We start from the raw sequence: 27,620 nt of genomic DNA, 5'->3' as shown, positions 1-27,620 counted from the left end.
ACGCACGCCAAGCAACAGCGCAGCAAGTTCCAACGAGGATAGTGGCAGTGGCCACTGAAATTAATCGAAAAAGAAGAAAAAACAGCTTCGCAGATAAAAGTGAGTACTAGTTTCTCCGTATTTATATACTAAAGCGTCTCTCTTTTCCCAATCATGAAAAAAAGTATTATTCCGTTCAACACAGGTTACTTCAGTCAGAGATGTTCGCGGGTGTAATATTATTACGCCCAACACAGAATAAGCTATAGTGACCAAGGGCGTAATATTATGCTGAACACAGGGAAGGGGTTAAGAGTGAAATGTTAATTTTGTGGAGTAAGTGCAGTTTTTAAATCAAATTTAGGTGTTTAATCACCATTTTAACACCAAAATCTCATTTTATATGCCACTTTTGATCCCAAAATATGTCTAGTTTATGTACTGAAATAGTGATATTTTATTTAGCATAAATTTGTAGCTTTACTAATTATTGTTATTTCTTGGTACTAGTAACAAATTAATATAATATACAACAAACACTACTCGGTTACAACCATATGTGTATTAACATACCGACTGCCACATTGATTCTTTTATTATAAAGTAGGGATGGGTCGATATGAAATTTTGGCCGATACCGATAAAGTACCGATATAAAATTTACCGATACCGATAACCGATATTCTACCGATCCGATATAAAATTAGAAATGGCCCTTGAAGAACCTGAAAGGTTCACTGACCTCTTTAATAAATGTGTGTTTCAAGGTGACTGCAATACAAGATAAATTGCATATTTAGACATTTACTTTTTTAGAAAGTAGGGCATGGATATTATCAATAAAAATTACAACAAAATGGCAGAATTTTCACTAAATTATCAGATAATAATCGATATATCGGATCGGTAAAATAATCGGTAATTTTACCGATAAACCGATATGCCTATATCGGCCGATACCGATAGAGTACCGATTATTTGGTCCCATCCCTATTATAAAGGCACTGAAAAAAATATGTTTGGCCTTCTTCGGAAGACAAATATTCCTCTGCACTCTAACAATGTAAATCACTTTTGTATAAACACTGTATTCCACATATTTTCGTGCAAATGCTGAAGGACACTTTTATAGTATTTCTGGTTGACTGTCTTCCCCCTAAGGTAAAATTCGTTATGCACAATACCCGTAGAATAAAAAAATACATGAATATTGTCCTCACATTTGACAGACCTTGTAGAGCTTTTTTGGTCGTTGCGAACTTTGACTTTACAACTGTGATGATTGTGCCTTTGTTTCTGGGTTATACCCATAAACCCATGATTCGTCGCCTGTAATTACCCTATTTAACAAATCTGGGTCAGTTTAGGCCCGATTAATCAGTTCTTGGGACACTTCAAGTCAGTGTTGTTTCTGCTGGTCTGACAATTTCGACGGATGTTCAAATCATCAGTTAAAATTGACTGAACCTCATAGAAACTTAAATTCAGTTCATCAGCCATCTCCCCTAATTGTAAGTGTGCAGCTAGGGTGCACCAAATTGTGAACTTTCACAATATCTTCGTTGGTTTTTGAAGTGGAAGGCTGGCCGGACTGAGGGTCATCTTTGACTGATTCGCGGCCCATCTTTCAATCTGTTGAACAAGATAAAAACATTTGACCAGCTCAGACATTTATTCCCGAAAACTGTTTTTAAAAGTTCATAGGCCTCCAAAGCTGATTTCCCGGTTTTAAAACAACATTCGACACAAACGTGTTGTTCCGTTTTGCAACATCAATAATCTGCCAAGAACCGACAAACACGTCTTCACTCACCGGTATTCCACTCTACTGAATAAAGATATCGCGGTGATCTTTTCAGAATGTTTCAAGGACAAAATACGCTTCCCCTTCCACACCCGTGGGCAAACCTAGCCCCCTCTGTTGAGCAGTGGTGCCCTGCCACCAGTCTTAAAACTTTCCAATCACACCACGTATATAACAATGTAAATTCACTACACTGTAAAAAATAGCAAAACATCTTGACCACAAGCATAATTTCTTGACTGGTAGACAGCCTGAGTTACCAGAATATTAACTGTATTCATGTATAAAGGGGTCCATTTTTGCTTCTCAAATATTTACAGCAGAATTAATCAATTTTCCATGAACTGCATAACTCACAGGATAATTCAGGCCTCAGAAAGTGTCACGTCAGTAAATAACTCTAATTTAGTGTTAGAGAGTCTATTTCATATTATTTCGTGACAAAACAGGGTAGGAAAATGCACGTCGCACCTTTCAGAAATATGAAAAATTAACATTACAATGTGTTACTTCACATTCAGTGTTTTCATAAAAAAAAATATGCATGCATCTACAGAAGACGTATAAAATAGTAAAGTAACAAATATCATATACAGCTTACCAAAGTTGTAAAAATTAAATTTCTCAAAACTTAAACTAACTAACTAACAAATAGTATACAAAAGAGTAATGCCTACCTTAGAAGGAGTGATTACTTCACCAACACTTATTTTAATGAAGTCTGAAATGTAAAAGGTTTGTCCATCCCAAACTTTAAGCACGGTATGGCCCACATGCGTCAAATCTGACAGCAGAGTACTGTTTTCAGGTCCTCGTCCAAACTGGGCCAGGTCAAATCTGAAACAAAGACGTAATTAATAAGAATTAATTTGCAGATTAAATATATTTAAATTTATACCACAAACAGTTAAAAATGCACACTTTTTTAATAAACAAATAACACCATATCCACCAGAAGGGATTATTTTTAAAAATAATTATTGGTTTAGTTTAACCTCGATTTGAAATCTTATTAGTACAGTTTGGCAGCACAATGACTCATGAAGCCGTGGTACGAGTTGGAAGCAACCATTCTTATATGACCATATAAGAGTAACTTACAATATACGAGGCGTATTCGCAAAGTAAGTACAGTTTGCAAATATTACCGCTGTAGCGATGGAGTCGCGACCGTGTGAGTTCTCGCCGACGTCCTTCATCCGTTAGTTAGCCACAGGCAGTCGTGGGAGCAGGTCATGCTTTTTCTTCGTAGTCTTCTGAAGGTTTGAAATGTTCAAGAAAATCAAGCAGCCCAGCGACTGTGAAGTCCGGTCTCTGATTCGTTTTCTCAATGCAAGAAACGTGAAACCGGTAGACAATCGTCAACTCTGAGAGGTCTTTATTTTTGATGTTTAAAGAAGATCGTGAGACAGTTCACGATATCTGTTGTGACAAAGGATTTGGTGCATGCGGTCGACGCGGAAATTCGTGAAAACAGACGCTTCACAATATTGTCACTTTCCATGGAATTTCCATAAATTTCAAGAAAACAGTCCTCTATGAAATTGTGACAGATCGCCTGGAATATCGAAAATTGTGGTCAGCGTTTCGACGGGGATGACGACGTCGAAGCAGGAGTGCATGGATGGCTTTCATCACAGGCGGAAACATTCTAGGACGATGGGATACAAATACCAGTGCCACGCTGTGACAAATGCTTGAAAAATGGTGGAAACTACGTAGAAAAGTAGTTTAAGGTCTGTAGAATGAAATGCAAATAATAAAAGGGTACAAAACTATTTTACTTTATTTCTTACACCCTTTTGGTACTTACTTTCCAAATACGCTTCGTAGTAATAAATATATTCTTCACACATGTAAATCATATTTCACATTGTAAAATGACAACAGTAATATTTTACGACCTTATTTGGCCAATATACCTAACATTTGTGTACACCAGATTCACATATGAACTTCTTTGTACATAAAGTTTGAGAAAAATTTATAATTTCATACTCAGAGTACTTTCCCATATCACTTAACATAGAATAAATGCTATGAATATATCAATCACCAAATAGTGTTTCTATAATTCTCGCATATACTCTTGAAATCTTTGATACTTTTTATATTAATCTTCTCTCTCTTTTCTCTAATATTATGACCTTTTATATAGTTTAATATTTGCTCTTAAACATCCACTTCAAGCAAGATGACTCTGGATTTCAATAACATAATACATCCAGTAGAACACTTATGGCTGCTATTCCAGATACAGTCCAAGTGTCCAAAAACATTTAAAACTGTATATATTTTACCAAGCATCAGGAACAAATTAATTTACATATCTGGAGATTATAACTTCAATCCATTTCTTGTCCTTAAGGGCATGCGATACAATTTCCACGGGAGTCTTCCCAAGCCCTTCCGTCCATGGCAGTGTGCCAACTTAGCTCTCTTGGAGCCAGATCTAGCTCTTTCGTGCACTCTAGCCGGACTCTGTGGCCGAGTGGTTAACACATCATGCTGCGACGCCAAGGGTCCCGGGTTCGAATCCAGCTCGGGCTTGGTTGTTTCCGAATGTCCATTCACCAATTTCATCACTCCCCAGCTACTTGTTTATAGCGCAATGTTAGACGTGAAATTCACATAATATTGTCGTCAGGGAATTCTTTACTTTCGATTTCATACCACCATCGGTGGATTATTGACATGGGCGATGCCGCTGGATCTAGATGTTGAAAACTAAGAATAAATGGTCATCAATTTAGAGTTAAAGATCATAGCAGTGCCCAACACCTTTGACAACTAACATTACCCTAGAAGGCACTTTATCCAGCCATCGTAAATCTAGCTCCATGAGAGTCAGTTTTAACTCCATTTAAGGTGAAATTTAGTTAGTTTATGCCCATCAGGTTTGGCAACACTGCCAGGAGGCAAGGAAAAAAGCATTGATCATATGGGAGTATGATTTGATTCATTCTCTTGTGAATATAAAACTTCCGATGGAATAGAAAGAGATGTCAACGGGAAGAGGGCAGTTTGAAGATGAATTTCACCAGTGGAAAAGTCGAAACTTCCATTTGATTAGCCGTAACTTGATGTTGAACTTCATTCCCCATAAGAAATACATGGGATTCCGAAAATTAATATTCATCATATTTTTCAAACATCGTGTCCAGCTTAATAATCAACATAACAAAATGTTTGCACTTGCAACATGGAGAGAAATTCATACTCTTGGATACACCCAGGGTTTGTTTTAGTAGCAGTGCCCATTCGGGCGATACTGAAATAAATGCACAATTGGTCCATAATTGTATCTCCTCGCATTAATCTGTAGATACTCGAGAATAAAAGCATATTCCATGCTTAATTTGTCAATATCAAGGAGCTCAACCTTCCAAGTAAAGCCATTTTCATAGAAAGCCATCCCCAAGCAATAGTACCAACTCCAGTACTTTTCTTGTATAGTCACAGACTACAGCCTCGATATTTTTGTACATTGGAAAAAACTAGGGATGTGCCAAAGCCGATTACAGATGTATGAAAATCGGCCGAAATTGACATATCGGCATCGGTATCGGAATCGGCAAAAATCCGATATTTAAACCGGTACAGATTATACTAGAGTTTTTACCTTCTAATAAGTTTTATATTCTAGTTTTGTAAGATTTATTGAAAATTTGGTTTTGATTCGTCATTATTGTAGAGTTTTTGTAATAAAATTATTGCAAACTCATTCAGAGGATCAACCTAGCTATAAATCGGAAATAAAACAGTACATTGCTGAACCAGGATCTGCTGTTGTATTGGAAATTCAAAAATGAATATTCAAACCTGAAGCAAGTGCTGAGAGAACACTTGGGCATACCTGCTGCATCAGTATTCAGTGATTGAGTGTTCAGTGTTGCTGAACAGATTTGAGATAAGAGAAGAAGTAGGTTACTTCCTGAAGTGCTTCCAAATCTCGTGTTTCTGAAGTTGAATCTGGCAGAACAGGAATTCATTTTGCATTTCAAAGAACTGCTTGTGTACTAATGTTTAATCTCTTGAGAATCCATGTTCTTCTTAAAGGTTCACATAACATTTTGTAGATGCAAATGTACATTCACATCTCTTGAGAATATATATGTATACACATTTGATATGCAATAGAAATGTACATATCAAATTTATTTTTGTCATGCTGAAAATAACATCCCATTTCTGTTTAATAATCTTATGTATCGGAATCGGTTAAATATCGGCATCGGTATCGGTTCCAAAAATTATCGGTGAGTACATCGGCATCGGTAAATTTTCAGCTTCGTCGCATCCGTAGAAAAAACTATTTTCAATACACTTATAAACATATTTGTTTATGTTGAATGATAATAAACATTTTTATCAAATTAGTATTAATTTAGATAGCTTAGGTCAAAAATGTGCTTAAGAATTATCTATCACAACAATATGAATTTCCAGATTTTTTCTTTTGACTTTTAATCACTGTATTAATGTTTGATTTCCTACGTTTCGGAGGCTGATTCTGCCTCCATCTTCAGGGTAATGTGTAAATCTAATGTGTCATAGTTCAGTCCCTTGACGCATGACGTGCTTGGAGATGGTGTCTATTATGGAGAGTAAAAAAAAAATGTTGCCTTGGTGGAATATTCTCAGTGGTCAAGGCTCCACCTCATCTGCTGGTCAGATCAAGACCGCCTTCTGTTTTTTTATGTACATTTTATATATATACAGGGTGGGAAATAACCTTCTGCTAGGGGTCCACAGTAAAAAGTAACAACAATTAAGAAATTATGGTAATACCAAATGTTTACTACGACAACTGTGGTTACAAAAACAAAATTAAAAGTTAGTATGTCCGCCGTTTATTTCTCTCACAGCACGAAGACGATCAGGGTAGGAGCTCCCAAGATACACAAACAGTCCGTATTCCATTCCATGTCACGGAGGACTTGTTCCAGATGTGCAAGGAGTGTTGGCCGGGAATAGCAGTCCGGTCCGTGTTCCACTATCATCAAGGACTCAACTGCGTCCTTCAGAATAGCCAAAAAATGCTCCGCTGCATGCAGGTCCGGCGATGCAACTGGCCATTCAGAACTGCTGAAGAAGTCACTTCGCCGAAGAAGGTCTTGGCTTTAGCATTTGCCTTGAAGCAAGGGGCTTTGTCATGAACTAACTTCTAATTTTGTTTTTGTAACCACAATTGTCGTAGTAAACATTTGGTATTACCATAATTTCTTAATTGTTGTTACTTTTTCTTGCAGACCCCTAGCAAAAGGTTATTTCACACCCTGTATTTTGTTTCCTATACAGGGTGTGTCAAAAGTAATAGTGCAAACTGACACAGGTGAAAGTACACAATAATAGAAGCAAAACTTACTCAGTAAACATGGGTCTGCAAACGAGCCGTTTCCGAGATAATCACGAATGCGTGATTACTAGAGGCAAGCACATTTATGTAGTTACCAGACTAAAGTTTATTCCTGTGTAAAGGGATCCATTTTTGCTTATCAAATATTTACAGCAGAATTAATCAATTTTCTGTGAATTGCATAACAAACAGGATAGTTCAGACTTCAGAAAGTGTCACGCCGGTATAAGAACGGTAAATTTCATGTTTCAGAGTAAGTATATTTCGCATTATTTCGTGACAAAAGAGGGTAGGAAAATGCACCTCACACCTTTCAGAAACATGAAAAATGAACATTACAGCATGTTATTTCATATTTTGTGTTTTCGTCAGAAACAAAATTTTCATGTCTCTAGTTATTGGTAAATTTAATGTTGGTACTTGATCAATTTCAGTGAAAAAAATGTCACACTGGTACATCACTAATCTAAATTATTATGAGGACTGAGCTGAGGCTCTTGCAGACAATATTGAATCTGAAATTTGACACTTCAGCATTCTAAAAATAACTAAAACTTCGAGATGTTTTGGCATTCATATATTACATTGCAACTTTACTATTTAAAAAATTAACGTTTTCCACATGTATGTTGCCTCCACAAATACAAAATACAATAAGACTTACCGGTTTGTTCGCAGTTTGAGATCTGTTCGTGCTGCTGTAAATTTTTTCCCTGTGTTGTCATGGTAACTAACTGAGAATATTGTTTTCAAGCCCTTTGGCAACTCTTCCACAGCTTCATCCTCTCTGGTTTTAATAAGTGGGTGGACATGGATCATCATGTAATGGATTGGTTTCACCTGGAAAAGTAAAGGCAAAAAAACTCAGGATCAGACACATATTCATAATAATATAATAATAATAATACCCTAAATGAGGGTCTTCCTAGAGGCACGCAAATTTCGTTTTTGACGAAAACACAAAATATGACATAACATGCTGTAATGTTCATTTTTCATGTTTCTGAAAGGTGAGAGGTGTATTTTCCTACTCTCTTTTGTCACGAAATAATGCGAAATGAACTGCAAAATGCAAAATATACTTACTCTTAAACACGAAATTTACCGTTTATATACAGACACGACACTTTCCGAAGTCTGAAGTATCCTGTGAGTTATGCAATTCACGGAAAATTGATTAATTCTGCTGTAAATATTTGAGAAGCAAAAATGGACCCCTTTACACAGGAATAAACTTAAAAATACGCCGGTAACTACAAAAATGTGCTATTACAAGAGATAAGTTTATTTTGTGGAATAAGTGCAGTTTTAAATCAAATTTAGGATTATATTCACAATTTTAAAACCAAAATGTCATTTTATATAGCATGGTTGACGTGATTATTCACCGCTATAACACAGAAATTTTATTTTATTTACCGCTTTTGAACCTGAAATCGACTCTGTTTTTGTACCGAAATTTTGCTTTTTTATTTACCAAAAATATGTGCCTATACTAAAATGATGGAACACACAACCAGAAGATATTTATTTGGAATGGGACAGATTTAATGGGTACTCTATCGGTGTTGGTCAATATAGTCATATCGGTGTAACAGTTTATTGATAAAATTACCGAATATTTTACCGGTCCGATGCATCTATAAATATCTTAAAATTTAATGTAAAATTCTTCCATTTTGTTATAATTTTTTCTGGATAATCTTTATGCCCTACTTTTTTAAAAAGTAAATGTCTAAATATGCAACTTCTTTTGCACTACAGTCACCTGGAAACATACATTTCTTGAAAAACTCAATATGCTGACCAAGGCAGTAATTTATTTTATAAAAACAAACTAAACGTAACATTTCAAACTTCTAGCAAGGTCTTCTTCAGACTCTGCACCAAGTACAAATGTAACAAGGCAGGGGAGAATTGGAAGAGAAAGAAAAAGAGAGATGGTTTGGAATAAGGAGTATGGGGAAGACCACAGAAAAGATATGCAAAGTGCTTAGGAAAGCGGGAATTAAAACTTACAGGAAGGGAGGGAGAAGCATCTTAGGAATAGCGAAGAATGCAAACAAGAAAAAGGAAAACAGAGAAGAGGAAGAGGAAGGGATTATCTACGAAGTGAAATGTAAAGAATGTCAGAGTGTGTACATAGGAGAAACGAAAAAAAGGCTGAAAGACAGGTTGAAACAACATAGGGATGATGTACGACTTAAGAGAGAGAGAGAAATGCGATATTTAAACACACGAGAGAAACAAGATATGACAAGAGTAGGATGAAGCTAAGCAGATAGGAAGGGAGAAGAGAATACTAGTGAGAAAATGGAAGGAGTCCAAGGAAATATAGAAGAAAGGTGAAGAAGACACAATGAACTGGAATGGGGGACTGAAGATAAACAAAGAATGGAAGAAGGTGTTAGAAAGAGTGGAAAGGATGAGAGAGAAAGAGGAGAGGAGAAGGAAGAAAATGAAGGAAAAAGAGCGTCAGATAAAAAGTCCAACCACATTCTAGATGGAAGAAAATATGTTTAGCCTTTTAGGTGAAAGTACAGTTGACAAGGGAAAGCCACCTGCTAGATTGTTCCAGAACTACTTTCTAATAGTCTGGAGGGGAGTAATGTTTGTGTATATATATCGTCCTGTTTTTGTATCTTGTTACATTTGTACTTGGTACAGAGTCTGAAGAAGACCTTGCTAGAAGGTTGAAACGTTACGTTTAGTTTGTTTTATAATAAAATAAATGTCTGCCTTGGTCAGCATATTTAGTTTTTCATATCATGGAAACAAGCCTTAATGGTATTATACATTTCTTAAGGAAGTCAATGATCCATTCAGGTTTTTCAAGGACCATTTGGAATTTGATATCGGTGGAATCTCAGTTATCGGTATCGGTAAATTTTATATCGGTATCAGTCAAAATTTCATGTCACTAGTTTTATACACATAGCAGGGTTTCTAGACACACAAAAACACATCAAGCTGATAGTCCTTATCTTGAATGTTTTTTCTACAATAATGTGTAAAGTGCTTTAAATGTTTAATTAACTGCCTTGGTCAGAAAACGTTAGTGTATTTAATATGGAAACAAGGCAGACTCGTGTTACACATTTATACTACATAAAAATTAGGGGTGAGCTGATGCCGATGTGTCGGTATCGGCCGAAACCAGGGGGTATCTGTATCGGAAAGTATTGGAATTCATCTACTGATACCAGCAAATACTTTTCCGGCATTTTCAGTCATTCACGTGGTCCGCAAAAATGCCACGTGACACTTTCACAGTGTAATTATCCTGGAAATTATGCAAAATTCAAACTTTCTTCTTATTTTGCACTAATTTTGCCCAAAGAACTATATTTTGTGATTACATGATATCTATTTTAATAATGAAGCTGTGGTAGCTCTCAGTCGTTAGGGTGGCGAAAGACCTGGGTTCGATCCTCAGCAGGGAAGAACCAGGATTTTTTCCACATGTTCAAGCGGCTCCGGCGCCCACCCAGTGTCGTATAAAGTGGGTACCTAGAGGAAACTCTGGGGAGTAAAGGCGGCCAGGGACATGTTGTTGATCACATCACCCTACCTTCGGTCATGATCAAGAAAGTGTGGGGCTCTAACCCCACACCCCTATACGCCTTAATGGCTTGGTGCATAGCACAGGGGAGCACTTTACCTTTTAAATATTTTAATATTCTTATGTATTTTTTGAATATTCTACAGTAAATTTCTTGGTAAATCGATGCATATAATTGGAGAAGATATCTATACACCAACATTTATCAATATTTTGAATAAATTTTAATTATTGCAATTTTCAAATATCGGCATTGGTGGGAATCGATAAGAGTATCGACATCGGTACCAAGTATCAGCTCAGCCTTAATAAAAATATCAAAATTTCTGTACAAACACAAAAAAACTTCAATGGTAATATTTACTTTAATTTATGAAATTTTGGCTGATACCGATATAAAATTTACCGATAACCGATATTCTATCGATCCGATATAAAATTAGAAATGGTCCTTGAAGAACCTGAAATGTTCATTGATCTCCTTAATAAATTTGTGTTTCGTGGTGATTGCAGTGCAAAAGAAGTTGAATATTTAGACATTTACTTTTTTAGAAAGAAGGGCATGGAGATTATCCATAAAAATTACAACAAAATAGCCGAATTTTGCACTAAATTATCAGATATTTATCGATATATCAGATCGGTAAAATTACAGATTATTTTACAGATTATGCCTATATCGGCCGATACCGATAGAGTACCGATTAATCGGTCCCATCCCTACTTTAATTATTATTCTGAAGGACCTGATAAAGGGTCAAAACATTACGTTTAGTGTTTTTTTATGCAAATAAAACTGCGTTAGTCAGCAGATTTAGTGTTTTTTTAAACAAATTTAAAATTTTTTATGCTAATTCACATGGTTATAATCATCGATGATGTGTATTCATTTCCAAAGACTTACTTTGCTTAAGAATAAATTTATGTTCTAGAAATATTGCATAATTCACAGGATAACATGGACTGAGGGCTTACCTCTATAGTGGCACTGATAGTTTGCCTCACGCCAAAATCCTCGTACACAGTGATCATGACCACAGCTAGACCCAGGGCACTGAATGAAGTGAGTAAACCAGAGCGGCCCACGGAGATGATTGTGTTGTTGTTGGAGCCGAGAACGCTGTAAATCATGTGGCCAGCGCCATCTCTGTTGGTGTGAAGCTGCAACTCTGTGTTTGGCGTCATCAAGATGGTGCGGGTGTTCTCGATGCTTGGCTGGAGTAGTCTCAGCTCTTCGAAAACCTGCAAAGGAAAGCATTCATTTGATTAACATACTCTTGTTATGGTGTGCGCGGTGGCTCAGTCGGTAACGCGTCTGACTACCATGCTCAAGGTCCCGGGTTTGATCGCCGGCTGGTTCAAATCCGGAAACTTTTCTAACGTCGGAAGCGGCCCCAGCGCCCACCCAACATCGAATAACATGGGTACCTGGGGGAAACCCTGGGGGGTAAAGGCGGTCAGGGGCGTGATGCTGATCACATCACCCCCACTCATGACTGGATCAAGAAAGTGTGGGGCGTTACCCCCACACCCCCTATACGCCTTCATGGCATGGTGCTATGCACAGGGGAGCACTTTACCTTTGGCCACGGTGGCTCAGTTTGGTAACGCGTCTGACTACCATGCTCAAGGTCCCGGGTTTGATCCCCGGCTGGTTCAAATCCGGGAACTTTTCTAACGTCGGAAGCGGCCCCGGCGCCCACCCAGCGTCGAATAACATTGGTACCTGGGGGGTAAAGGTGGTCAGGGGTGTGATGCTGATCACATCACCCCCACTCATGACCGGATCAAGAAAGTGTGGGGCGTTACCCCCACACACCCTATACGCCTTCATGGCGTGGTGCTAAGCACAGGGGAGCACTTTACCTTTACCTTTTTAATATACTCTTGTGGACATTCATGTAAAAAATGTATTCCTGGAAATGAACAGAAACTGTTGACCATTCCTTCTCCACATGTTCCATGGGGATGAGAATGATAAAGTTTTTGGGTGCACTGGCACATATGCCCACTTTGCACTCTTCTAAGTATATGAGGAAAATCCTGTTATCTAAAACCCTTACCTTAAAGTTAAAAGTGAAAGTTTGTAAAGCAGGTGTCTACCAGCCAAGAAATCAACAGATAGGTCAAGAAAGTCAAGAAAAAGTTGAGAAATTATGCTTTTGGTCAAGAATGTTTGCAATTTTTTACAGTATAGTGCACTTTCATTGTTACAAACCTGTACTGGGATTTAATAAAATTGAATATTTGGAAATCTAAAACTGTACTGAGTTGTGGTCTGTCTCTTAAGAATTATTCTTTCATGCGTGAACTTTTGTAAAAATACTAAATAAAGTAGGGATGGGACCGATTAATCGGTACTCTATCGGTATTGGCCGATATAGGCATATCGGTTTATCAGTAAAATTACCGATATTATTTTACCGATCCGATATATCAATAAATATCTGATAATTTAGTGCAAAATTCTGCCATTTTGTTGTAATTTTTATAGATAATCTCCATGCCCTACTTTTAAAAAAATAAATGTCTAAATATGCAATTTCTTTTTCACTGCAGTCACCTTGAAACACACATTTATTAAGGAGGTCAATGAACCTTTCAGGTTCTTCAAGGACCATTTCTAATTTTATATCGGATCGGTAGAATATCGGTTATCGGTATCAATAAATTTTATATAGTTACTTTGTCGGTATCGGCCAAAATTTCATATTGGCCCATCCCTAAAATACAGTAATGTGATTATTTCCCATCCAGGTTTGAAGTCTGAATCATTAATTTTTACATGCATTAATAATTACAGCAAGTATAAATCTCTTGTTAACGTACAGCTTTAGTTTTCCCTTATGGTAGGTCTTTTCAATTGAATAAAAATACCCCATTTACGCATGTATAATGTGCGTGTGTGTATAATGCGCACCTTGGTTTTTGATGGGGAAAAGTGACAAAAAAATTTATCTCTTGTAAAGGGTGTTTCATAAAGTGCGCAGTTTTTGAAAATGCAATAACTCAGCCAAAATTGCATGAAAGTTGACATTTTGTTTTTTATTATTTTACATGTTTACTACAATTTAATAATTTAAAAGTGAAAAGTGTCCGGCATATGCCCGTATGCGATTTAAAAGTGTAAAATGATGTCTGGCATATGTCCACCTCCATTTTGTAAGCAGGCAGTAACTCGGTCAGTGAAGTTCACCGTGACTCTTGTGCAGATGTCTCTGTCGATTGAACCAATTAAACGTTGGATTTCCCTCTTCAATTCGGGGATTGTTTGAGATTTTGGTCAGGAGGTGTGATTGGCCCCTTCTGTTTTAAAGATGGGAACGAAAATTCAGTTACGGTAAATGGTCCTCGTTATCGGGGCATGATCAGTAATTTTGTGTGGCCTGCTCTGGATGAACTGGATACCGTGAGTATGTGGTTTCAGCAGGACGGGGCTACCTGTCACACATCCAATGAGACAATAACCTTACTGCAAAAAAAGTTTGCTGGCCGTGTGATCTCACTTCGTGGTGACCAGGAGTGACCTCACCCCATGTGATTTCTTTTTATGGGGTTATGTGAAGTCACAAGTGTACATGAACAATTCAAACAATCCCGAATTGAAGAGGGAAATCCAACGGGTTATTGATTCAATCGACAGAGACACCTGCACAAGAATCATGGTGAATTTCACAGATCGAGTTACTGCCTGCTAACAAAACAGAGGTGGACATATGCCAGACATAATTCTTCACTCTTAAATAGCATACGGGCATATGCCGGACTCTTTTCACTTTTAAATAATTAAATCGTAGTGAATATGTAAATTAATAAAAAAACAAAATGTCAACTTTCATGCAATTTTGTCTGAGTTATTGCATTTTCAAAAACTGTGCTTTATGAAACACCCTTTATAATGCACAGAATAATCCAGGTTCACAAAATGGCTTTCTTAGTTGTAGGTCATAAAGCTGTTGCTATGCCAATCAAGCCTTGACAATCGTCACTCTTTCACAACTGAGAACCTGAGAATGATATTCATCACCACCTTGGCCTTGTAAAGGTAAGACAGTTTTCCTTCCCTTTTTTAAAAAAATATGTCACATAATTTATTAATGTGTCTGACAAATTTACAATTCATGATGGGTTAAAACAAGGAGATGCATTATCTCCATTGCTCTTTAATTTTGCCTTAGAATATGCTGTTAGGAAAGTAAACGAAACTAAAGGAGGACTAAAATTAAATGGTGTGACTCAGTTGTTAGCATATGCAGATGATGTAGACTTACTGGGGGATGATCTGAATACAATTAAGAATAATGCTAAAATATTTTTCAAAACTGCTAAAGAGATAGGTTTGGAAGTTAACAAAGAGAAAACTAAATATATGCTTACAGGCCGAAATCAAGTGTTAGGTAATAATCAAAATCTAATTATTGATAACAACTCGTTTGAACCAGTTTCCAAATTCAAATACTTAGGAGTAATATTAACAAATGAAAATTATATTAAAGAGGAAATAAAAAGTAGGCTTAATTCAGGAAATGCATGTTACTTCTCTCTTCATAAACTTTTGTCATCTCGTTTAATATCTAAGAAACTAAAAGTTAAAATATACAAAACAGTAATTTTGCCTGTAGTATTATATGGGTGTGAAACTTGGTCCCTTACATTGAAAGAGGAACATAAATTGAGAGTATTTGAAAATAAGATCCTTAGGAAAATATTTGGACCTAAAAGGGATGAGGAGACAGGTGAGTGGAGAAGGTTACATAATTTAGAACTACATAATTTGTATTCATGTCCAGACATTATTAGAATAATGAAATCAAGAAGACTTAGGTGGGCAGGCCACGTGGCACGAATGGGAGAGGAAAGAGGAGTTTACAGGATTCTTGTTGGGAAACCTGATGGTAAGAGACCAGTAGGAAGGCCAAGACGAAGATGGAGGGACAACGTTGAGATGGACCTAAAGGAAATCGGTAGGGATGGAAAAGAGTATATAGATCTTGCTCAAGATAGGGACAGATGGAAGGCCTGTGTTGCTGCAGCCATGAACCTTCGGGTTTAAGAAGGCTAGAGAGTTAGTTAGTTAGTTAGTTAGTCACATAATTTTGTTTTATACGTGCATATTTTCACTATTTCAGCACATAAATATTTTAAATGTTTTTACTACATGTAAAATACTAGTGATCATCAATGTCAAGGATAAGTTGTATGTGATGCTACTTTTCCGGATTCTCTGGAGTACCGACACGCTTGTGGGCGGGGCCAGATTGGGTGGAGAAGGGTGCGGGATGAAAGCAACGAAGTGCTGCGCAGTGTAACAGCCGTAAAGCAAAACGCTTTCTGCTGCCAATTTCTTGTTTTATTCTTAACAATGGCCAGTGTATTGTTTTACACAAATAACAAATAATATTGCACGTTTATTTGCCTTTTGATGCTACGAAGAACAGAAAAAAATTAAAACATACATTTTCAAAAAAACATGCAAATAACCACAAACTATGAAACATTATGTATCAAAATGTGTTTTAAACAAGTCTGAAAAACATGTATAAAACACTTTGTTTTAAACATTTGTAAAAAAAAACAAAGCCATGTGTTTTAAACTTTTCAAACAAGTTGTTCCCGAACACATTCAACACTATGCGGCGCTCTCCTGAATGCAGAGTTCCCCTAGATTTGCGAGCTGACATGTTTACTACAGAACTACTGGACCGTGAATGAGCAGTCGAGTCGCCCCCTCCCGTGGATGCCCCTCCCCTCCGCACGTTCATTGGACGAGGTGCACACCCTTCAATATGCGCCAAGAACGCCTTCTCTTACTCCAGAGAATCCGGGAAAGGAATATAAGTTCAAGTTTGTTTTCACAGGGTGTCTACTAAATGTCTGTACTTAAATTCCAGGTTTGTCCAGGTCGTTTATGCACACAAAGACTAATTGGTTGATTGATTTATAGTATGGGCCAATCAGTACATAGCCTATTTTTGCCTATCATGCAACATGTGGATAAGCCCCTTGACTAAAACAAAATTGAGGACAGGCCCCTGATAAAAAACTGTTAAAAACTTCCACATTAAATTTCTAAAACTATGTGTTCATCCATTACTTAACAAGAACTAAATCTATATTGTCTCAGAGGACCTAGCTTATAAGCTGAAGTTGTAAAGGAAGGACAAACACAGGATAACACAACCTGCAAAGGATTTTGTCTTGTCCTGTGTTTGTCCTTCTGTGTAAGCTAGGTTCTGAGACAATATAGTGATGAAGGAATTTGGAGCATAAAGGTAGAAACATCAATTTTCCTAAAACATCGCTCTAAAGCTCGCAAGTTGAACGCTCATTCACCCCACATTCCACCGGATGCAGAGCCGAGCAACAAGAATTTTCCACTCGGCTCTGCACAGTCAGCGAGGCAACGGCCCTCGCCAGCGGTGAGTGCACCTCCACTGTAAATTTCCATCTGCACCCAGGGATACCCCAGGTGTACAGCTGGAGGTGCAAAGTCCACCAAGGCATGACTCAATTGCAAAGTATAAAACCCCTGGAGACTGTAAATCGATCTCTCACTTCGATCCACAATTGCCAGCAAATTGATCAACGAGATGACGACGACGGCCAGTTGAGAGATCGTAACGTTACGAGGCGGCAACAAGCGAGAAGCCCAAGAAGTACTACGGAGGAACATTAGCCAAAAGCCAGCCGGAGAATCTGCACTCCATAAAATCAAGTCACCGAATTTTCCTGCCGCCTCTTATCGCCACTTTCGATCTCGCCAGCGGGCACCTGTCACCGTGCAACCGTCGCCGACGCCAGAAGCCGGGGCCAGACCTACAGCAAGGGGTAAGTAGCGTTCAACATCACAGGCTCCCAACGATCCTTCATCAGCTTTTTTAAGGGTAGAGGTGGTTAGCTAAATCAAACTTAAAAACCTATCTTATTTATCTGAGCTACGTCCTGGCGTGACTCGATCCCGTGCTACGTCACGCTACAAGATTTAGTTCTTGTTAAGTAATGAATGTACAAATTATCCAGGCCATGGGTCCATGCACATGTGTCTCGTTAGCAAGAAGCCATGACCGGGGTGTACTATGTAGAACTGAGATTTACTTTTGGCTGTTCCCCTTACACCCTAGAAAGGCTAACTTGGACCGAACCACTATATGCCTCCATCAGGTATCGAACCCAGCACCCACTGGTTACAAGGCAAGGACGTTACCTCTACGCCATAAGGTGGGTGTACCGATTCAGTACAAAACCACTACGATACTTTTGCTTTATCCAATGAAAAATATTGACTGCAAGTTTGAAACAACAACATACATTAAAGCATTCCTTACCTCAATTTCCAGTTGGTCATGGAAGTACACCACCTTCTCAATCGATGTAGTTTGAGCTATGGTATGGGGAACAGCCACTGTCAGGCGGAGAACCGTTACTCCAGGTTGCAAAGCCGTCAGTCGCATGGAGATCTTATCCTCATCTGGCACATCTATTCCGTTCTACAAGACAACAATGAAAAAGCTTCAAATTAATCTTCCCCACTCACTAGCATCATTTATCAGGGTGGCTTCTCTAACACCACAATAAAATTCATTTTTAAATTCATGCTAAAGTGTCAAAATATCAAGACTAATAAAATTCATGCTAAAATGTAAAAAATCAAGACTAATAAAATTCATGCAAAATGTAAAAAATCAAGACTAATAAAATTCATGCTAAAATGTAAAAAAAAATCAAGACTAATAAAATTCATGAATAAATTCATGCAAAAATGTAAAAAAATCAAGACTAATAAAATTCATGCTAAAATGTAAAAAAAAATCAAGACTAATAAAATGCATGTATAAATTCATGCTAAAATGTAAAAAATCAAGACTAATAAAATGCATGTATAAATTCATGCTAAAATTTTAAAAAATCAAGACTAATAAAATTCATGCTAAAATGTAAAAAAACTAATAAAATTCATGCTAAAATGTAAAAAATCAAGACTAATAAAATGGATGTATAAATTCATGCTAAAATGTAAAAAATCAAGACTAATAAAATTCATGCTAAAATGTAAAAAAATCAAGACTAATAAAATGCATGTATAAATTCATGCTAAAATTTTTAAAAAATCAAGACTAATAAAATTCATGTATAAATTCAAGCTAATATGTAAAAAAAATTCAAGAGTAATAAAATTCATGCTAAAATGTAAAAAAATCAACTCATAAAATTCATGCTAAAATGTAAAAAATCAAGACTAATAAAATTCATGTATAAATTCATGCTAAAATGTAAAAAATCAAGACTAATAAAATTCATGCTAAAATGTAAAAAAAATCAAGACTAATAAAATGCATGTATAAATACATGCTAAAATGTAAAAAATCAAGACTAATAAAATTCATGCTAAAATGTAAAAAAAATCAAGACTAATAAAATGCATGTATAAATACATGCTAAAATGTAAAAAAATCAAGACTAATAAAATTCATGCTAAAATGTAAAAAAATCAAGACTAATAAAATGCATGTATAAATTTATGCTAAAAGTTTTAAAAAATCAAGACTAATAAAATTCATATATAAATTCAAGCTAATATGTAAAAAAATTCAAAAGTAATAAAATTCATGTATAAATTCACGTTAAAATGTAAAAAAATCAACTCAAAATTCATGCTAAAATGTAAAAAAATCAAGACTAATAAAATTCATGCTAAAATGTAAAAATCAAGACTAATAAAATTCATGCTAAAATGTAAAAAAATCAAGACTAATAAAATTCATGCTAAAATGTAAAATCAAGACTAATAAAATTCATGCTAAAATGTAAAAAAATGAAGACTAATAAAATACATGTATAAATTCATGCTAAAATGTAAAAAAATCAAGACTAATAAAATTCATGTATAAATTCATGCTAAAATGTAAAAAAAATAAAGATTAATAAAATTCATGAATAAATTCATCCCAAAATGTAAAAAATCAAGACTAATAAAATATAAGTATAAATTCATGCTAAAATGTAAAAAAAATCAAGTCTATTTGTTCGGGTTCATGAATAAATTTATCCTAAAATGTCAAAAAATCAAGACCAATAAAATTCATCAATAAATTTATGCTAAAATGTAAAAAAAAATCAAGACTAATAAAATTAATGAATAAATTCATGCTAAGATGTAAAAAAATCAAGACTAATAATAAAAATGTTGACAACTGAGGTGCAGCCAAGCATTAAAGAGCAAAAACACAAGAGCAGATACGTGAAATTTTTTTCACAAGGAAAGCAAAAATGCTACATACCTCATAAAAGACATTCCTGATGACAGCCACATCTCTCGACTCCAGGGACCACTTGAAGGAGAGCGGTGGACGGCAACTGCCCAGAATCAATGGAGACAGCTGCTCAAGGACACCTGTTGCGTACACCGGCATTGTAGAACCAGTCTTCAGGCGTGCCAATGGAGCATGGATTTTAACACCTGTCAGGCGAACTACATGCAGCTCTACTGTATCCTACAATAGAGCAAATAGGAAATTCAGAATAGAATGGGTTTAACATTCCATTGAATCCTATTGCAAGGCATACATGAAACCAAATCTTCAAGGCATTGTGTTTTTCAGGAACAATTTGGAAGATGATTCTCTAAAGCGAACAACTTTCTTAAATTAACACTCATGCCAACATAGTACAAAAATGGATGACCAGGTATTTTGGCTAACGATGGACTGGCCGAAGCAGCATCATTGCATAGTACGTGACTCTTGGAATAATGTTGTGATACATGCTACAATTGCTACATCAGCCTTGAAGTATGTCATTAGTAGAGACTGGAAGTTAGGCAAAATGCCTTTTCTTTTCCCTGCTGCATTTATCGATAACTTTTTTCATGATAAACAATGTTTATGTTTCTGCTAATGTTTTAGAAGTTTTTCATCTAGCCTTTCTTTGCCATTTTTAATGAAATTTTAGTATTGGATTTACATATTTTTCTTTCGAAAACATTATTTATGAGTACGTTATAGAGTTGCCAGAGACCTGAGACAAATACCAAGCTGAAACTCCCATGAAAGTCTTCGAGAAATAGGTGCAGCAGCTGTTTGAAGTGCAAACATGTAATGAGTTCACCCTCAAGAGGAGTAAGGTGTACAAGATGGCTAGAAATTAGGGATGGGCCGATATGAAATTTTGGTCGATACTGATAAAGTACAGACATAAAACTTACCGATAACCGATAAATTTTACCGATCCGATATAAAATTAGAAATGGTCCTTGAAGAACCTGAAAGATTCACTGACCTCTTTAATAAATGTGTGTTTCAAGGTGACTGCAGTGAAAAATAAAATGCATATTAGATATTTACTTTTTTAGAAAGTAGGGCATGGATATTATCCATAAAAATTACAACAAAATGACAGAATTTTGCACTAAATTATCAGATAATAATCGATATATCGGATCGGTAAAATAATTGGTAATTTTACCGATAAACCTATATCAGCAGTTACCGATAAGAGTACCGATTAATCGGTCCCATCCCTACTAGAAATGTTATTTTTTTTCAACCATGTGCTTATAGCCTAATCTGTAATAAAGAAAACAAGGTATGACTTCGTTACTATATTGTATTCAAGTTTTTCAGAAAAACTTTCTTAAATTCTTTTCCCTGGTAACTTTTGGGTGTGAGTTTTTAGTTTGTTTTAAGTCCACTTTATGCAAGAAAGGCTAATCAGGACTGGACCTAGAGTTTAAAATGGGATCCGAACCACTATGTACACTCCTGTTCACATAAAGTGGCACATTATATAGGGTTGAGCAGTCGAAATGTGTGCCACTTTATTTGAACAGGAGTGTACCTCCAACAGGTATAGAACCTGGGACCCCTTCATTACAAGGTGATGACATTAGCATTATGCCATCAGGGAGGCTCAACTTTTGGATATATACGAGGAATGTTGCTTTACTTTGAGAAATATTTTTTTTCCTCTGAAAGTATCAACAAGTGCATAATTTTTGCAACAAGAGCACCACACATACAAGGCAACATGCTGGTACCATTTTGAACCCTTACTTCACAATGTTGCCTAGGTGAGGTCAGCCAAAAAAGTTATTTTGATTTTCTTCTACAAGCTAACATACATGTGCACACTATTCCATGCAACACCTTCTTTGAGTTATACAAATACAAGAAAGTAACTTAATTATTTTTTACAGTAATTTTAACTAGTTACGTTTAACCTTTTGAGTCCCAAGGCCATTTTCACAAGTAAGCCTCACGGTCCCGAGCCGATTTTGAGCAAAATGCAGAGTTTCAATTAAATGAGTGTAGATCGGAGACTAATTGCCCTAGAGAGATGAGTGATATACCGTTGTACGCGGAATGAACCAGAGATTCAGACTATATGAAATTTATGCAAATTCGGCGTATATATGGAGGGGGAAAGGGGGAAATCCCCTGAAAATACTTTTTTTTAAAAAAAAATGGGGTTTCGCCCTCCCCCACCCCCAAAAAAAAGGATATGAAAAGTTCAAAATGCACATAGAAATTATCGCTGGCATGTAAGAAACAGATAAATATTTGCATCATTGTCGTATGACCAATGTAACTTGAGTTGTACCCCCAAAAGGAATGGTGGGCACGCCACTGATTCAAGCTTCAAAATGCAGCGGTACCTTGAAATGACTATAGCTAAGAAACTAAATGCCCTAGAGATATGAAAGATATACCGTTGTACGCAGAATGAATCACAGATTCAGACGATATATAATTTATGCACATTCGGCGTACATATGGAGGGGGAAAGGGGGGAAATCACCTCAAAAATACTTTTCTTAAAAAAAATGGTGTCCCCCCCCCCGAAAAAATGTCAAAATGCACAAAATGCAAAATTTATGCAAATTTGGCATATATATGGAGGGGGAAGGGAGAAAACCCCCAAAAATTATTTTAAAAAATTGTTGAAATGTTTGAAATTTATCTTTTCCCTTGAAAAGAGACGCAAAAGAGAAGTCCCTTTTCCCGCCTTTTCACCTCCATTTTCATGAAGAAAAAAAAAGGTGCAAGAAACATTTCTGTTAAATACATGTCTTAGGAACAATATAAAAAAAAAGTCGAAATTCTAGCCAAAAATAGAAAAGTTATAACGTAAAAACTACGACCTTGACACAGTGTCTCGATCGAGACTCTTGGGACCGTGAGGGTTACTTTTAGGTATCTCGATCGAGATGCTTGGGATCCAAAAGGTTAAAAGTAACTTCCTGAAAGATAGCATGATATATTTTTGTAAACTGAGAAATAATACATGGACATACCTGGGAATATATGACTTTATGGCCAGAAACCTTATTCACACTGACAGCCCTTCCTGTAACTGTTGTATCTCCAAGTTTCAAAGCCTCAATGATTCCTGTAGTGCTAATCTTCCCAATGGCAATGCTTCCGATCGAATACTCAATGTTTGCATCTGGGTGCGGGCCACCGCGACTAGTCACCTGTTAACACAGAGATGAAACAAAACAATAAACACTAATGTAATGTTAATTTAAAAGATCATAACACAACAGAACTACAAAACCACTTTAAGAGTTTGTCCAAGCTTTCGATTACATCTTAGAATCGCCATCAGGGATGGTCGAGAGATGATGAAGGGGATGCAGTTGAAATTCCGCTGGTGCTACTTGCTGCACCTTCCGGAAGATGTCGTTGCGGTCTTGCAGTGTTGGTAAGTTCAGTTGAGATTGATGGCTGAGGGAGAAGACTTTTAAGTTTGGCATGATAAAGATTTCCGCATAAATTGTCGTTGAGATTATTTGCATTCTTCAACATCCCATTCTAATTTTCCTTTAGTCTGTGCCAAAAATGAAACACAATCCTGTGGTAATTGGTGGTTGGTTTCTATGATGTGTAGGCCAAACCAGAAGAGCTTTATTTCCTGCATATGTATCCTATGTGGTCTGCGAATCTGTCTTTGATTGATCTCTTGCATTGGCCTATGTATTTTCTGTTGCATTCACATTTAATACTGTAGATGCCGGTTCAGCAGAACTAGTTGAAAATCCATATTACAAAGCTGCATAGTTCTTAACTCTTTCGCTGCGGTCGTCGCTTTTATGCACAGCACGCCAGGTGCCTTGTACCGCGGAAGTCGCATTATTGCGAGTTCATACTTCCACTCACTGCAGGTGTCGCATTTCCAAAGTATGTCGCTTTTAGTAGCCTTCTGACATCTGTTGATAGTATTTGGAACTATTTGAACTTGTAGTTTTGTTTTTATCCGTATGATGTCGCTAATTACGCCTCTGTTTAGAATTCTTTGACATACGAGCGTTGAGTGCTCTGACATGTCAGTTTCAAATGCATGTTCGAAAGTAAACAACATGGCTTCGTCAAGTCGTCAACACTTGTCTGATAATGATGTTACTCAACTGTTATTTGCCTACTCAGAATCAGAAGGTAAATTAAGTTGTGACGATAATAGCGACAGTTTTTATGAGACTTCAATTGGTGACAGTGATTGTGTAGTGTCTGATGAAGAATTTGTACCGCCATCCGTAACATCATGGAGCAGAGTGCAAAACAGCATTGATCTAGGTGCGGGAATTACAAAATTTTTCAAAATATCATACCACCAGGGACTACAGAATGGTTTTCCAGTGCAAGGAATGACTTTTGTAAGTTCTCTATAACATATTTTGCAATGTAATTGTGTAAAATTATTGTTTCTAAAAAATGTTTGTAAAATTATTGTTTCTAAAAAAATGTTTGTAAAATTATTGTTTCTAAAAAAATGTTTGTTTTTTTCAAAATTTTAAACTTTTTCATAATATCATACCACCAGGGAGTACAGAATGGTTTTCCAGTGCAAGGAATGACTTTTGTAAGTTCTCTCTCATATATAATGCAATGTAATTGTGAAAACTAATTTTTTTATTAAAAAAATATATTTTCAAATTTAATTACGCAGCCAAGGGATATTGTGTGGCAGAGAATTCTGCAGCGAAAGAGTTAATTAACCAAGCATACTGCTTGTCAATTTCCACACTAAGTTTTACAATTGGAAGACAAATGTCCTGACTTCCGGATTCTTATAGAGACAGGATTTTAAAGGGAAAAATTTATCTCTTAAAAGGACAAAAAAAGGGAAAATTATTGCTAAAAAAAAAAGGGGAAAGGACAATAGTTTATTTTTGCACTCCACTAAAAATACTATTTTATATGAAAGCGCAATACATACTATTCATATATAAAAAGGGATACATTACGTTTCATATAAATATATTCCTTTTCATATATAAATGGTATATATTGTGCTTTCATTTAAAATAATATTTTTAGTGGAGTGCAAAAATAAACTATTGTCCTATTTCATTTCCTTTTTTTGAAGGTAACGTACAGCGAATAATCTTACCTCTGTTTCGATTAAATCTTCCTTGAAACAGCTTACCGCATTACATAGCTTGCTGCTACTTTTAATGACACTCAATACTGTCGTTACTGTCACACAGTTAAGTTAAATCTATTCTAAAAAAAACACAATAAACCTCTTAAATGTAACCCTTTCAACCCGACAGGCATGCCGATTACAATGCATTTGTTACTGCACACTAATAAATTCAGATTTGTCGATTACTCTGTACACAGATGACTGCCTCCTCGTCCATGTTGGAGAAACGTACCAGGATGTAAAGGAGAAAATGGAAAACTCATTCCCCAAGTACTAAATTGGTGCAATGTCAACAACCTGAAGCTTAACGTTGCAAAGACGAAGGCTATGGTGCTTCACACCGGTACTGTCTGGCTGCCTTAGCCGAGACCATGGACGAAAGTGCGCATGCGCCAACCGGACGCGTTCAGTGGCTAAATAGGGGTGACTGAGCTTTGGACACGAAGCGGGTTCCTTGAAAATCGTCTGCTGTAGAAACAGCAATGAAGTTTCAACGTAGTAACATCGCCGCCAGAATACATAGAGATGTTTACGAATTATGTAAGGGTTATGTAAGCCAGTCATATACTATATCAGCAAACAGAACATATCAGGAAAGTATTCATATCGTCACATTAGTAGATAAACTTGTTTGTAAATCAGTAGCTTTATTTTAGATCATTCAATTAAATTGATCTCAGTAAATATTATAATTAGCACAAATGTACACAACATTAATCAGGATAGTATTTAATAATAATAATATTGTTGTATATAGTATTATAAGTATAAATGTAGTAACTGAATGGCTTGTGACATTTTGTAGCAAAACGAGGGTGTTTTGTAGAATGTGCAACAGGGGCCAAAACGTCCCAATTTTCCTCATTCCACTTCGAAACGGTTTGTTGCGAATTGTAAGAGCCATCACAAACACAACACAGAAAGCGGTAATAAACACAACAAGCGAACCCACGCAAGCGAAATACCACATGGTAGTTCGGCGAGTGCTTCTCCCTCGCGTTTGGAATCGTCCTTTCCAGGTAGTTTCGTCTTCCTTGGCCGGACTGTAAGCGAATCCCAGCTAACATGATAGATATTACCCTTAATGACACCAGAGTACCTTTGAGCAATCATTTAAAGTATATAGGAATCATTATAGACCCCCAGTTAAATTTTAACCTCCAAATAAATAACCATATTCGTAAAATTTATCGCCATGTTTACATATTTCGAAAAATTCATAAATATCTCAATAGAAATCTTAGTATCTTTTCTTTATTCGTCCCGTATTCGAGTATGGTGCTAGTTTTATTTATGGCGGTAACTTAACTCATGTGAAGAAACTTGAATCAATCCAAAACAATTGCTTAAGAACTATTCACATGCACCCCCAAGCAAATAATTCTCAACAATTGCGGAAGATTTACAACATACCCACAGTCACTTCGAGAATACATTACATCTACCTGAATAAGGTATTCCATAGCATACATAACAAATCATCTCCATTGCATCATAGGATTAAGCTCAGCTCAGAGTTCAGCACCCAAAACACCAGATCGTCCTTACATAGAGACCTAGTAATCCCCAAACCTAACAAAAGTAGATTTGGCCAGAAGGCCTTCTCGTACCTAGCAGCGATAACCTGGAATTCACTCCCGACGAAGGTCAAACTCAGTACCAGCAAAGCACAGTTCTGTCGTCTTCTACGTTCACATGCATATAAATTCTAACTCCAGTAACATTATTTTCAGTGTTCCCCCCCCCCCCCCAAAACACACACACCACCACCATTCCCACCACACACATATATTTTAAAATTTTCATCCATGTGCTTCGAACATTAATTTCATACACACTCATACCCAAACCCACACCCCCTTACATTTTCCATTCTTCTAAATGTGTATAACTCTCAAACTTACTTTATTTCATTGCTACTATAGAACACTTTATACTGTATACTCATGTAAATTCATCTCATTTTCCTTAGATGTAGCTTTTGTATATTTTTACCAGGGCATCAAGTCATTACTTACATGAAATTTAGAAGATTTCGCACTTCCACGTTGCACAATTTAATGGTTCAACCCTATTAATTTCGAAGATCCACTGTCTTCATTCACAAAAGGGTACGGGGTTTGAAGCGGAGATAGTACCGCGTCACTGCATTGGATCTTCGATCTTCGAAATTAATAGGATTGAACCATTAAATTGTGCAATGCGGAAGTGCAAAATCTTCTAAATTTCACGTAAGTAATTTTAAACCATGTTTACCGCAACCATCATGAAATCAAGTCATTATTTGTATTAATATTGTTCTAAATGAAATGTTGTATGGCTTAATTGTAACCCTATTGAGATAATAATAATAGGCCCAGATTCCAACAATCGCTGCAACATACTCCCAACACTCATGGGGGGAAGGTAAGGTCGAAGGTGCTTGCTCTTTCTTTCCTGTAAGCTGCACCAAATAAGACAATTGTTGAATGTTTTGGTTAGGGGAAATACAGTTG

At 36.4% G+C, this 27,620-nt stretch overlaps 1 protein-coding gene across 1 annotated transcript in view; it reads right to left on the bottom strand.

Moving 5' to 3' along the window:
- Window positions 1-27,620, bottom strand: part of Gp210 (nucleoporin 210) — a 147,091-nt gene that overhangs the window by 41,149 nt on the left and 78,322 nt on the right. The window contains exons 20-25 of the mRNA XM_083115600.1: window positions 22,994-23,173; window positions 19,983-20,195; window positions 18,030-18,191; window positions 11,680-11,946; window positions 7,807-7,982; window positions 2,461-2,620 (exon numbers count right to left, since the gene is read on the bottom strand). Coding sequence (XP_082971726.1) covers window positions 2,461-2,620; window positions 7,807-7,982; window positions 11,680-11,946; window positions 18,030-18,191; window positions 19,983-20,195; window positions 22,994-23,173 — 1,158 coding nt within the window. The remainder of the gene's footprint in view (window positions 1-2,460; window positions 2,621-7,806; window positions 7,983-11,679; window positions 11,947-18,029; window positions 18,192-19,982; window positions 20,196-22,993; window positions 23,174-27,620) is intronic.

This window comes from Lepisma saccharinum, chromosome 30 (genome assembly GCF_977018435.1).
Source record: "Lepisma saccharinum chromosome 30, izLepSacc3.1, whole genome shotgun sequence".
Taxonomy (NCBI): domain Eukaryota; kingdom Metazoa; phylum Arthropoda; class Insecta; order Zygentoma; family Lepismatidae; genus Lepisma; species Lepisma saccharinum.
This window is presented reverse-complemented; position numbering and strand designations above follow the sequence as displayed.